Below are 14,344 nucleotides of genomic sequence, written 5' to 3'. Positions count from 1 at the left end.
GAGCCTGGAGAATGGAAGGTGTTTCCCCTCCCCCAATATCACTCCTTACTCACAAACGTAACTTTTCTCCTAAAAACATTAGCCACACATAAAGCTACTGCTTTGCCTTAAGGAGCTTCTGTGCCTCTCATGCCCATTCCACTTCATAAAAAGAATGGAATTTATTACACAAGTACGGATAAAAGCAAAATACTTCACATAAATCTTTGAATAATAATATTATACTAGTGAAAAACCTTTCCTATATTTAGCTTACAAGATTCAAGTATATTGACAGTATTAGGCAAAAATCAAGGAATCTGTTTAAAGGGACTAAATACTCAAAAAAAAATGTAAGTACAGGAAATACCCTTATTTTAAAAGATCAGTTCCTTATAAAATTAGATATTTTGGGCACAGTATGCAGTTGTGAGTTCTACCACGTGACGATTGGGCAGAGAATACTAAATACGTTGCACTGAAATTTGAGCTTCAGCTGTGCTGTATTATGGACAGCCATGGAATTTTAGAGAGAAAGCAGGTGCATGAAGAATACATCTGGGTACGAAATAAAGGAGAGAAGGATTTGTTAACTCTGCACATCACTGTGGTGCTTTATTCATGTTTATGCAAATGAAAAGCTCTAATTACCCCATAAGAAAAGCAGATAAATGAAAATATGACAGTGTAATTTTCCTGTTTAGTTCAATATTGCAAAAACATGGCAGGAACTGTCAACATTCACCACCAAAACAGATTGGTACTTACTCCCTCAGATTTCTTCTCTGGATAAATACAAGTCTCACCACCAGATGTGAAATTACAGTAAACTTTGAAGGAATCTCCTGTACAACCCTGGTTAGGATCAATCCAATATTCACCTGAAAGGCAGCAGAAAACAGATACGAATTCATTGATATCCAAATCAAATGCATTAGATATTAAATTGTGTAAGAAACCAGGGATCATTTCCTTTTTATGTTTCTGGTCGTATCAGGGCCTTGCCTGCCTCAACGTTTTGCAAATGCCACAGAGATTCTACTTGGAACACTTTTCATTTGTGCTCACCTGGCCCACGATTTTTAGATTTCGGCCTAAATGTCATCTCTTAAGATATTACCATTCTGTTTATCCATGTGGAATAAACTCCGTGCATAATGGAATCAAATACAGTTGGCCCCAAATCTCTTAAGTATTATTTACTACTTAAGTTAATTTGATGGTAATAATCAATATATTTTCTTCTGGTTTGTGCAGGTGCAACAATGGATATGATAGTATCTGCTAAGCCTCAGGGATCATACCCTGCCTTACTTTATAGCAAAAGCTTCTTCTTGTAAATGTATTTTCTCTTTGGATGAGGTCCTAAGAAAAAAGCATACTTTATACAATTAAAAGCAGTCTGCTACTGCTACCATTATTGAGTGTTGCAGAGCACATTTTATGTGGATAACCGTAACTCTTGATGTGAGTCAAGATGGCAGACAGTGGGAATAACATTAAACAAAGTTCTTCTCTATATAAGTGACAATAAGGTTTGTGTTAACAAAAGTTACTGCGAGGCAAAATTGATCTACATGTAACCATTACTTTGCTTCATTCTGTTGGAACTCATAAAAAGACCCCCACAAAATGGAAGGCCTCAGAAGCAGAGTTTCTCTCTCACCTTCTTCTACCCTCCTAGTTCTCATCCCTCATCCTCTTTTGAGACAAGTCAGAGAAACTAGAATCCTATTTCCTAAGGTGGGTCATAGATACAAGACCCTTTTTCCCACAAAGACAGCCATAAAACCTACAACTATCACTCTAACCTTCCCCCACCTTTCTACGTGTTAACTGCCAGCCATAAAGACATGAAGATTTCATTGCAGAGTGGTCCTGCCCCATACCTGTGACAACATGCATGTTACATCAGAAAGGCCAAGAAGAATCTGAACAGACCTGCCGTTCAAACTGTTAACCATTAGCTCATACTCTTTTTATGCCCAATGACACTTCTACACAGCTGTCCCTGCTTCATTGAACCTAAGCGTTTAATTAGATGGCATCACCCGGATCTTTGGGAACTCCTTCTGAGGGTGCCTGTGCCGTGTAAAGCTATGATCAAATACAAGTGTTAGGCTTTTCTCTTATTAGCCTGCTGTTTGTTAGACGGTGTCAGCTGTGACCTTTATGACGGGGAAGAAAGGGATCAACATCCTCTCCCCCCCTATACTTCCTACTATTGTTCTTGTTGACACTTCATTTCAAATATTAATTTGAATTATACTAGCCTTTCTAGTTGCGAAATTTAACATTTACAAAGCTCAAATTGCTTAGCTTAGTACTAGAAATCTGAAAATCCAAGTTCGGCTTGTTTTATCTTCTACGACCACCTGTATATAAACAACCTCTGTTTGTCAGATAACTTGAATATCATATTTTAAAAAAACATTTATACTTGTTCTGATTATACCCACAGATATTCATGTGTGAAACAAGGTAGAATTCCCAGAAAATAAAAATCATCCAAGATTTTACTAACCAGAAATAACCAATATCTCTGATATTTCTTACATGGTTCTAATGAGTATATAATTTTGTATGATATAGAAATGAGAATCATCATTTCATCTTGTTTTATTCATTAACATTATCATTAAATGTTCTTTCACATCAGATTAATTAGTGAATTACTGATACTTTCATTCAATAAAATGGTTCAGTATCCCATGGATACTATGTTCAATTTATCTCACATTTATTCCTTTCCCGTTTCTCCTGCCATATTCTTAGATCAGGGCACCATCATCTCCTGACTAAATTAGTCAGAAAGCTTCTTAGCCATCTCCCTTTTATTCCATTTTGCTTCCTTCTAAATTTTTTCAGGTAATTTCCCGGAGTGCTCTCTATTGTTTAGCCACAGTAAGCTTTTTTGAGTTCTTTGAAAACACTAAGACCCTACCTTCTTCAAAGCTTTACAAATGTCATACCCTCTGCTTGGAATACCCCTTGGATTCTGAGTACGGCTATCTCTTTAAGGTTTCAATTTAAAGAAACTCCTCACATATTAATATCCTATCTGCTAGGAGAATGGGGACTGGAGATCCCATTCTTGGCAAGGGAAAGCACCCCCAGAAAAAGAGGAAAATTAAAACGTAAGCTGAGTGAGTTGGAACAAAGAAAAATCAGCTAGTTAACATTTAAGCTAGCCATTGCTAGCAAGCTCCCTGCCTTTTCTGAAATTCTAGCCTGTTGGGGATCTAGCTTACAGCCACTCCTGCTGTGTCTATGAGCACTCTGAGGACAAACGTCATAGAAGAGGGTGCGGCAAAGACCTAGAAAGATACATTAACTGGGTCATTTCCTGCCTAGTAAACAGGCAAAGCAGATACCCACTGTGGAGATCTGCATTTGCCTGGGGCAGAGACCAAGCAGGCTGGAGTCCTGAGATATGGGCAGAAGAGCTTATATCTCTGATGGCAGAGGAAGATCCTCTGTGGTGGGGATGGGAGGAAAATTCCTCCCTCCCACCAATTCCTCAGAGGAGACTAACAACAGTGGCTGGCATTTTACTCCACAGGGAACTAGCAGATTTTAACACCTCCCTAGAAATCTGTGTGTGTTCCTAAGAGGGAGGCTCTCCCAATACAAGGCCCAGATTTCAGATTTCTCAAGGCCACCCTTAAGGTTAATAGAACAGTAGGAGCTGATATGCTCAGAGAAACTACTGATGTTTTGTTCCCTCTCTCGTCCCTCTGGGTAAATAGACCTCAATAAAAGCAGAGCGGAGCAAACTTTTGGTGCCATTGCCGGAATCCCATAAACGGGCAAGGGACTCCTGAGCTCCCATTTTTAAATCTACTCTATGTCTCATGTCTCTTTCTTTACCATTTTTTTTAACTCTATATTTCTTCAGCTGGTCGCTGCCAGTTTCCACAGGTCTTAGTGGACTGTGCTTCTGGGGTGGGACCCCAACACTATCTAACCAGACTGGAATCACCCCTTAATTATCTAAATACATACTTCTTTTTCATACTACCTGTCATGATATGCTATAATTAATTTTTTTGAGGGGTGTGCTCCATTTTTAGATAATAAGAAGCTTGAGGGCAAAAACAATAAAAAAAATTTTAAAAAAAGAAGCTTGAGGGCATTATACTTTTTGTTAATCTATGAATTTCTGATGAATGTCTGTCTTTGCTCAATCAGTCAATAAATATATCAATTAATTAATTAGTACATTCAAGAATTAATAAGCCAATTGTGTAGAAGAAACTGGGAACAATAATCAACAATAAACTTATCCCCAAATTTACAACACTTTTCCTTTACTGCTCAGTGCTAATTAATGACATTTTGCTTTATAACTCAATATAAGCTGACATCTCATACACTTGATTTTCAATTATGCATGATTGAATACCTTTTTGATTTGAATGAGAAGTGTAAGAATCATATCATATTGTCATATCGTATTCCCTGTATTCTTGTTTAAATGACATATCAACTCAATAGAAATTTTCTAATAGGTCAAGTACGTGTAGTTTCAGGAGAAGAAGAGAAAATTTTCTGAATACACTCAAACTAATTCATCTCAGTCTTTTGCTTAAATAATGCCATTTAAAAGTAAGTCTTCTTATAAATTGCTGAACTAAACATATCTTTTCAAATAAATACGTTATAAATTTGAAGATCTTGGTTACCAGTTTGTGTAGGAACTGTAGTAACCACCCATGTTTTAGTTTAAACAGGCTGTGCTTGATTAATACAAGATTTTATGACATCTTTCTTTATGGTGGCTGTTTCTGAATTACATAAAATTTTTCTATGCACTGAGTTATTTAGATCACAGTTGTAACATTCATGACGTGAATGATAGTGCCCAACAATATTTTCTTGGGAGTAAAAGAGGAGGCAAAGTACTTCCAGATAAAATGGGAGATGTAAAATCAGATAAAGATTTGACCTTTGCTAGTTTAGTAATTCTACAAATTTGGTCAACTAAGACTTAAAATGCTTCCCTTCTCAGGTCAGTATTTATGTTAAAGGTTTTGTCAAAGAGTATGTATAATAAATTATCCCGATTTTTACTGATAAGTAAACAATTCATAGTTTTCTGTTTATTTGTGGATCAAGAAAAGATATTTCTTTGCCCCAAGCTATCCCTATTCTTATTCTTTTACTAAAGCATTGATAAACTGAAAGGCTAAATATTCTTCAGTTATGCAACTTAGTCATAACCATATTATTCATATTAATGTAAATCACTATTTTAATGTGTTAATATGGATTAATTACATTAGTGCAGTCATCCTAATAATATAATTTAAGGTAATAAAAATATATAGCAATAGGCTCATATTTGTTAACACAGAAGATCCATTCTGTGATAGTTACTATGAAGCAAAATATATTTGTATCAGCTATGATCATCCAAACATGATTTGGTCATAATTTAATGAAACCTTAGTTAACAGACAAGGGATTTTTTCAAAGCAAATATTGAATTACACTGTGTAAATGACTTTTTCCATCTATAAGACTAAAATGAACAATTGTTTGGTTTTATTTAGAGAATGTATTAAACTTTTAACTGAATTAAGAGCTGACAATGACCCTCCATAACTCAGAGGCTTGGCACATTTGCCTTGACATGTATTATCAACCTACCATCTGGGAAGTCTGGATGGCTGAGTTGCAAGTCTTTGCAAGTTCGGGCTGGATTGGTTTGGGTACCCATTGGAAACTTCATATGCTCAATGTCTTGTTTCAGTGAGTTGAGAGAACCAAATATTTCCTCCATTCCATCCCAGTAATCAACAATATTATCTTCTGCATCAGCTTGCATGCTTTCAGTATGCCTTCTGGTTTTTTTGGGTGACAAGATTGGTAAAGGCTGAATGACTTCACCCGGAGGACCCTGCAAAGGAGATTGTGCATGTGATTGTTCCATAAAGTAAAATATTATGCAGACATTGGTTACTATAGGTTATGTTTCGTTCTAAGAAACAACAGTTAGTTTAGTTGTTCCATAGCTACAAAGTGATATATAATGTTTATATAAATATTTATATATGCATGTAAATTTTGTAAGTTATTTTTCAAACTAACCTTGCAGAGATACTGCAGTAGTTATACAAATCAGATGTTTCTGGCCATATGTATATCTTAATGTAGCAAAGATCTGTATAGATCTATGTTATATATTATTTTCTCATTTCTTAATTTTTCCTCATTTATATGCCCCATCTCCACCCTCAGATTCTAAAGACTCCAAGTTTTAGAACTTTAGAACTTTAGCATTGAAATCTGAATTTCAATGCTCCTATACTATCTAATGAACTGTCTGTTATGCTTGATAATAATTTGTATTATGAAACATCAAACTTTTAAAATATGCACAAATATGCATACCTTGACTCTTTATGAATTAGAAAACTTAAAACAAATGCAACCAGATTTGAATTTACATTAATAGCAAGCTACCCCAGATAGTTAATCCACATCATTCGGGGTTGAATCGCATCTCACAAAAACTGATACGCAAAAGTCCTAACTCCCAATAGCTCAGAACGTGATCTTATTTGGAAATAGGGTGCCTGAAGATAAAATTGGTTATGATAAGGTCATTAGAGTGGGCCTTAATCCAGTGTGACTAATAGTCTTAAACAAAGGGTAAGTTTGAACACAGAGACACACATAGAGGGAAGATGATGTGAGGAGACACAGGGAGATGGCAGCCTTCTACAAGCCAAGGAGAGAGGCAAGGACAAGCTCCTTTCCCCACAGACCTCAGAAGAAGCCAGCCCTGCTGACACTTTGAACTAGGACTTCCAACCTACAGAATTGTGAGAAGATACATTCCTTTTGTTTAAGCCACAAGTTCTATTCTCTGCTACTTTATTACTGTAGCTCTAGCAAACTAATAGACATATTGTTGGAGACATTTTAGTTCAAGAAAGAAGACTAAACAGTTTTTTGCATGGATTTATATTTTAATTCTACTCCTTAAGAACTGTGTGAAGCCTGGAAAATGTCAGTACTAATAAATGTTAGCTTTTATTATTGTGTTTTTGTTATTACTATGACATATGCACTAGGAAAAGAAAATGCCAAACAAGTGAACTTCTATCTTTATTCCCAGAGTCACGTATAAATATATCCATGTGGCATCAGTTGGTTTCATTAAATTGTAGCATAAAAAAACATGTGGTTGTTTTGAAAACTAATAAAAACAAGGTTGTTATAACACATCATTAAGGTATCTCTCTATTTAAAGAGTGAAATCAATGAAAAGGCTGGACAGGCAGATAGGATTCCTTAACTGATGTAGTCACCATTTCCTATAAATCAGCACTTTGGACAGAATGTACTTTTTTTGTCCATCTTATTAATTCAGAGGAATCATTGGCAGTCTCCACATGCAAATTACCAGAACATGTTTTTGTTAACGTGCACTTACTGGAGGCCCAGGGGGCCCGGGAAGACCACTGTCACCTTTCTGTCCAGCAGGTCCCTGTTAGAAAGAGAAAGGGAGAGGAAATAAATGGGGAACAGGGAATTAACCAGGATCACTGAAAAATAAAAATGCCGAAGAAAAAAGTACTTACAGAAGAGCCTTTGTTACCCTTTGGGCCTTGAGGACCCTACAAAATGCAAAGGAAAAAGCACAGATAAAAATCTGAAGCATTTGTTTATGTTTGGCATATTTGTAACTTTACTCTACCTTCCACGACTCTGCTGTTTCGTACTTACTGGTAAGCCTGGAGGACCAGGTGGACCTATGGGACCGGCAGGACCGGGAATTCCCTAGAGAGAGAATCATCCAATTTAAAAAGCTTCCTCAGTATTCCATTGTCATGATTCGCATAACTGCACACCTTCAAAAATGTAAAGGACTAAAAAGTAAAATAACTTATCATTTTTTCACTGTAAATCTAGGAAATAACTTGCAAAATCATGCGAATTTTTTTCCTATTTTAATGTAATGTCTGTAGTTTTTTTGTTTTAAATACACACATGTGGGGGGCATGTGTGTGTGTGTGTGTGTGTGTGTGTGTGTGTAGGCCTATAAAGGGTCACACGCCAGTAGGCCTAGCACTCTGAGAAGCTGAGGTAGGTGGATTGCTTGAGCTCAGGAGTATCACACCAGGCCCAGCAAGAACAAGACCTCATCGCTACTAAAAATAGAAAACTAGCTGGGCATTGTGGAGGAAGGGGGGGCGCCTGTTATTCCAACTACTCTGGAGCAGGAGGCAACAGGATCTCTTGAACACAAGAGTTTGAGGTTGCTGTGAGCTATAATGACATCACAGCCCTCTCTCCAGGGCAAAAAAATGGAGTGAAACTGTGTCTAATAAATAAATAAATAAATAAATATTTACATGTAATGAGATTTAATCCATGCATTTTTAGTTACTACTAAACTATACATTTTTATGATTTCTTAAATCATACTTTTAATTTATTTGTCCTAAGGTTTTAGAAAGTAGTACAGACTTAAGGAGAGATACTTTAAATTCCTTGTTTGATCATATTTAAAGGAAAGCGCATGTGAGTGTATTATTCAAAAGGAACGGGAAGAAATTGTCCATAATTTTACTTACCCCATCTCCCTTTGCTCCTGGAGACCCTTGAGTTCCAGGGAGTCCTCTGTCCCCCTTTTCCCCTTGTTCTCCTGGAGGACCAATCAGGCCAATTAAGCCAGGATGTCCCTTTGGAAGGCAGAGAAAAGAAATTTTAATAATAATTAAGTTACAACCATTATTAAATTCTAGTCATAAAAATTTGGATATTAGATTCATGGAACATGAAAATAAAAATTTAAAATGCACATAAAACACAGAGAATCACCCTTCTGTGTAGAAGACAAGGAAGGATCTCCCTTCTGTCACCTAACTGGATCACTTACTGCTTACAGGAAGTGGGGATTTAGTAAAGGTTGAAAGTATTACGGAACAAATGTTTTCTAAAAATATCATCTTCACCGCAGTTGAGGAATTCCCTCAGTTAAAAGACCAATAATGGGGTGGCGCCTGTGGCTCAGTGAGTAGAGTGCCAGCCCCATATCCCAAGGGTGGGGGTTCAAATCCGGCCCCTGCCAAACTGCAACAAAAAATAGCTGGGCATTGTGGTGGATGCCTGTAGTCCCAGCTGTTAGAGAGGCTGAGGCAAGAGAATTGCCTAAGCCCAAGAGCTAGTGGTTGCTGTGGTCTATGAAACTATGGCACTCTACTGAGGGTGACAAAGTGAGACTTTGTCTCTTAAAAAAAAAAAAAAGACCAATAATGGGCTCAGTGCCTGTAGCTGAGTGGCTAGGGCACCAGCCACATACTCTGGAGATGGTGGATTCCAATCCAACCCTGACCTGCCAAACAACAATGACAACTACAACCAAAAATAGCCGGGTGTTGTGGCAGGCACCTGTAATTCCAGCTCCTTAGAAGGCTGAGGCAAGTGAATCACTTAAGCCCAAGACTTTGAGGTTGCTGTGAGCAGTAATGCCACAGCACTCTTCCCAGGGCAATAAAGTGAGACTCTGTCTCAAAATAAATAAATAAATAAATAAGTTTAAAAAAAAAAGACCAATAATGACTATATATAATATTGGGGAAATAAACAACCCCAAACTCCTAATTCTAATTTGAATTGAATAGGAGTGATCTATTCTTCAGAAATTCTGTGTGTCTTTTAAATGTAATCAGAAATTTTAAATACAAACAATATTAATGTCATTATTTAAAAGGCTTATTTTTTTTTCTAACTGGTGCAACTCAGCATAAATTCTCAAGGATCATATTACTTTTTAAAAGATACGTTTAGTTTTATTTTCATGGTTAAAAACATAAGAATGGGTATTTTGTTATTTCATTTGTTTATTTTCTGAATAGTTATTTTAGTATAACCATATGCTTTCTCCATATGGTTCCTGAAAAGAAACACTGAGAAGATATAACACTGAATTCTGGTACTTTTTTTTTTACTATTTGGATATTTTCTCTTCTCTAAATATTTCTGAGATGCCAAGGATTCAAAGCTTTTTCCATGGTTAAAATGGTAATGATATTGTTTTTAATTTCCTTTTCAATGGTTTTAGCCTGCAAAGTTAATTGCTTCTACTGTAAATACAACAATTTTGAAATATACTCTTTTATTCTTACCTTTTCACCCTTGGAGCCAGGGTCACCTTTAAGACCTGGTAAACCAGGAGGTCCCTAAATAATAATTTAAAAAAAAAGACAAACAAAAATAGCATAAATAGGAATAAGAGAATCACATTACTCATCACAGAGCTACTTTGGTTTGGGTAACATGAAGTTCAAAAATAATGATGAGTGTTAATTTATTTTACAAGAATCTAAGTAAATGTAATTAAAATATTACAGTTTAATTTGTAAATGTCACATTAACCCATAATATTTGTAATTTTGATCAAATAAACTGAAGCTAAAAATAAGACACAGTTTACATAGCTTTTCAGTTGAGGGCAAATGTACACTTTAAATGCACTTATTTGAGAAGGGAGTTCCAAATTATCTATCTAATCAATCAAATATTTCTATACCAAACAAATGTTAAGGGTTAACACAATTTAGTAAATTTTTTTTAAAAATCCAATAAGCTTTCGACAGTCAGTTGATATTTGATAACCACAGAAAAGTTTTTGACAAATGTTTCAACACACTGTTCTGTGTTTATTTCAGTAAGAACTATATTTGCAATTCTCAAAACAATTCCCTGATATTGTACAGAATAAGAAGATAATATCTATATATAGTGCCTTAAAAATGGAGTTCTATACTTCTGCTGAGCAACAGTCAATTTTCTGAATTCTGATTTTGATTCTTATTCCTTATTATCTTATAAATAGACATCTTTTACTATGAGTAGTAGATAGAGAGATATATACTAAGACTATCTAATAATCACAGTCACCTCATGCATCTATAAGGTACCACACAGTGTACAAAACTCCCTTAATAAATACATCTTCAGTGTTTACAACAATCCTGATGAAGTAGCTCTTTGTGTTTTTTTTACTTCCAAGAAACTGGTCATTTAACTTCCTTTTATCAAGACTAGAGTTCAAATTTAGTAATCTGGTTCCAAGTCCAAAATTCTTTAGGCAAATGATATTGGACTATTCTTAAAAGCGATAGTCATAGGCAAGGAGAAGATGCTAGTCGGTAAGACAAAGGATATTCCAAGAGAGTAGTAAAGCAATGTAGCAAACTACCAAAAATGATATGTCTCTCAGAAAGTAGACTGATTTAGACTCCAAAGTTTTTAGAGGGAAGGGCTTCTAGTGGAAGATAGGAGATTGAGAGATGACGTTTATTGAACGACTTGGCTGAGAGAGATTTGGGAAGAAAAAGAAATGTCATAATTTCTTGAATCCTGAACTGAAAATCCCAACTATTGAGCCAGAAATGCATTAGCAAATTATAATATGAGTGGAATTGAATTGTCATTATATAACTATTTCAGATCATACGGTATTTGACCATTTTCTTTCTTAATACTTTGCCGCCGTCAGAACACTTGAAAATCAAGAACACCCAAAGATCACAGGACTACCCTGCAGATTAGGTTTCTGGGTTGAAGATACTGGAGAATGGGTGTAAGGCATCCCCACTCTTCATTCTCATGGGATTTTAGGAATTGACAAGTGACACTATTCCTTTTATTTCACAAAGAAACAGACAAACAGAAACTTATTAATTTTGTGAATCACAAAGTTTGCCAATGGAAGAAACAAAGACCTGACCCCAAGCCTCATGACCGGACCCAATGTTCTTTCCATGAAAAGCATTATTTTCTTCTGTCATCACATTACAAATAGACACATCAAAAGGCCAGGGCTTCTTTTTTTTCTGATCAGTTCATTAGAGTTCACTCCAGGCTACTCAATGGGGTTTTACACAAAATGTTTTCAGTTTTTAAAATTCTTGTTGGGAGAACTAGCCTTTTCCAAATTACACTCCCCAGATGGTACTTTTAGCGGTATATTCTAAATTGAATCTCCCATTTAAATGATTTATAAAATTAATAATAAAGAGATTTACTTGTCATACTAATATGCCATTATTTCATTAAATTAGCTTTTTTATAGTCTCAGGTTATGACCCTTATCCTTTGTTAACTTATATTTGCATGAAAAGTATGGCATGAGTTTAGCATCTAACTCTTACTTCTGCCTCGCTATCCAAGAAAATTTTCATATGGGTGACTTTTGAACAACTTTTTTTTCTTTTGAGACAGAGTCCCACTTTGTCACCCTCGGTAGAGTACCGTAGTGTCACAGCTCACAGCAACCTCAAACTCTTGGGTTTAAGTGATTCCCTTGCCTCAGCCTCCCAAGTAGCTGGGACTACAGGTGCCTACCACAATGCCCCACTATTTTTCTGTTGCAGTTGTCATTATTGCTTAGCTGGCCCAGGCTGGGTTTGAACATGCCAGCCTCGGTGTACGTGGCTGGCACAGTAACCACTGTGCTATGAGCACCAAGCCTGAACAAACTTTCTAACCTACAAATTGGTGTACTCCAACTTTGATGGAAACTGAAAATAAATTTTGTTCTGAAGCTACACATTGAACAATGTAGGCAACAGACGCGGGCAGAAGTATTAACTGTTGATTTGTACTTAGGTGACTCCTGAAATTAGGGCCAAGATAATTTAAATAGGTCACTCTACCTCCTACAGCTAATGCACCAAGCAGCAAAGGCAAACTGTTCATATGATTTCTCTGCGAGTCTGAATTATTTCGATTGAACTGAGTTATCTGGATTATTAACCCAAGCAAATTGTTTTAATTTTTACCCAGCTACATCCTGAGTCATTACTATTGTATCTTCTACCAGGCTACCGTGAATAATTTTCCCCCATCTCTAGAGATATTTCAATTTGTCAGTGTGAAAGAGCACACTCTATCCCAGTCCATATTTTTTGTGAATTTAAAGTATTAAGAGCTATAGATGTGGTCCAAGCAGTGAGATACACTCTGTATGGGTCCAGAGTAGAAAAGGCCTGGCCTAGAAGTCAGATTCTTAGCAATTTAAATTAGCTAAACACAGAGAGTGTAGGTTTTCTCATCTGCAAAGTGGGGATTATAATTTCTATCTCATCAGGCTGCTGTTAGAAGGAGCAGCTAGGCCCTTTCCTTTTCATAGTTTCTGAAGCCTAGTCCTCTAACTGGAATTCTGAATATCAGGAGAGAGTAAGAATAGTGTTAACGCAAGTAAGTCTTTGTGCAAAAATGGTATTTGGGGCCATGATTTGATACATTTCTCTTTGTTTTAATTCATGAATGAATTTGAAATTCCCTATGTATTCACCTCAAAGTGGACAACATTCTTACATTGTTGCACTTACAATAGACTAAAACTATTTTCATGGGACGTATGTGCAGTTTTAGGTGTAGCTATACCTCACACCAAAAGACGATAATTAAGGCAATTATCAAATTCACTTCCAAATAGACAGTCGTCTTTCCTTCTCTGCAGTTTCACTCTCTACAGTATGGAGTGTCTAAAAAGTGAAACATGTTACGAATGTTAATTATCCTTTAGTTTATTAGTTTTAAATATACTACAGATGAATAGCTACCAACTTTCTCATCCCATGCTAATACTACAAACTAAAAGGCAAACAAGAAGAACTGCCACTAATTCTAATCGTTTATGCTTAGTGAGAAACATCCTAGGGATTACTGTGTTTTTAATGCACTTTAAATATTTTCTATAAATATTATTTATGAAGGAATTTGAGGTAATGAGTATGAATTCATCTCAGCTAACAATCTGTCGTGAAATTACTCCACCTAACTGTGAATTTGTCAAACAAAGTCAGCTTTTTATTTTTCACCAGCTAGAAAATTAAGATTGGTAACCTTATGATGTTGAGAGCAGTTATAAATACCCTTTGATCTTAAAGCAGAAAAGAAACATGGATGCTGCATATAAAAATGTCATCCCAAGTACACTTATTTTCTGCTTTCTCTTTAGGATATTGTAAATTGAAAACCCCTAGGGAAATACATAATTCATAAGTTGTGAGGTGAAAAGGAAAACAGAGACAAGAGATTCTTAAATGTTTGGAATACACAGCCAACATTTTCTCAGCCGTATTATTATGCTCTGTGGAATATTTACTTTGATCTATATCTCAAAACTCTAGGGCATTCAACTTTAAAGAAACTGCAGACCCTACACTTTATTTAGAAGATAAAAATTGCAAACAGTGTTTAATTAGGTAAAAGGCAAATGCTTTGTTATTTTAATCATGGTAGAAGGCTACCATCTCAAATCTGTTTACAGATAGCTTAAATGTAGCATTAAGAAAAAAATCAAACTGTAACTCAGTATCTTAGCCTACCTTTCATT

General features: G+C 35.8%; 1 protein-coding gene across 5 annotated transcripts in view; it reads right to left on the bottom strand.

Moving 5' to 3' along the window:
• The window catches only part of COL11A1 (collagen type XI alpha 1 chain), a 205,414-nt gene that overhangs the window by 5,327 nt on the left and 185,743 nt on the right, over positions 1-14,344 (bottom strand). For all 5 annotated transcript variants that reach the window (XM_023509793.1, XM_003784099.2, XM_003784101.2 and 2 more), the window contains 7 exons: positions 10,122-10,175; positions 8,568-8,675; positions 7,717-7,770; positions 7,572-7,607; positions 7,424-7,477; positions 5,632-5,881; positions 748-860 (listed from right to left, as the gene is read on the bottom strand). In XM_023509793.1, the coding sequence (XP_023365561.1) occupies positions 748-860; positions 5,632-5,881; positions 7,424-7,477; positions 7,572-7,607; positions 7,717-7,770; positions 8,568-8,675; positions 10,122-10,175 (669 nt within the window). The remainder of the gene's footprint in view (positions 1-747; positions 861-5,631; positions 5,882-7,423; positions 7,478-7,571; positions 7,608-7,716; positions 7,771-8,567; positions 8,676-10,121; positions 10,176-14,344) is intronic.

This window comes from Otolemur garnettii, unplaced genomic scaffold (genome assembly GCF_000181295.1).
Source record: "Otolemur garnettii isolate 467f Iridium unplaced genomic scaffold, OtoGar3 scaffold00010, whole genome shotgun sequence".
Classification (NCBI taxonomy): Eukaryota; Metazoa; Chordata; class Mammalia; order Primates; family Galagidae; genus Otolemur; species Otolemur garnettii.
This window is presented reverse-complemented; position numbering and strand designations above follow the sequence as displayed.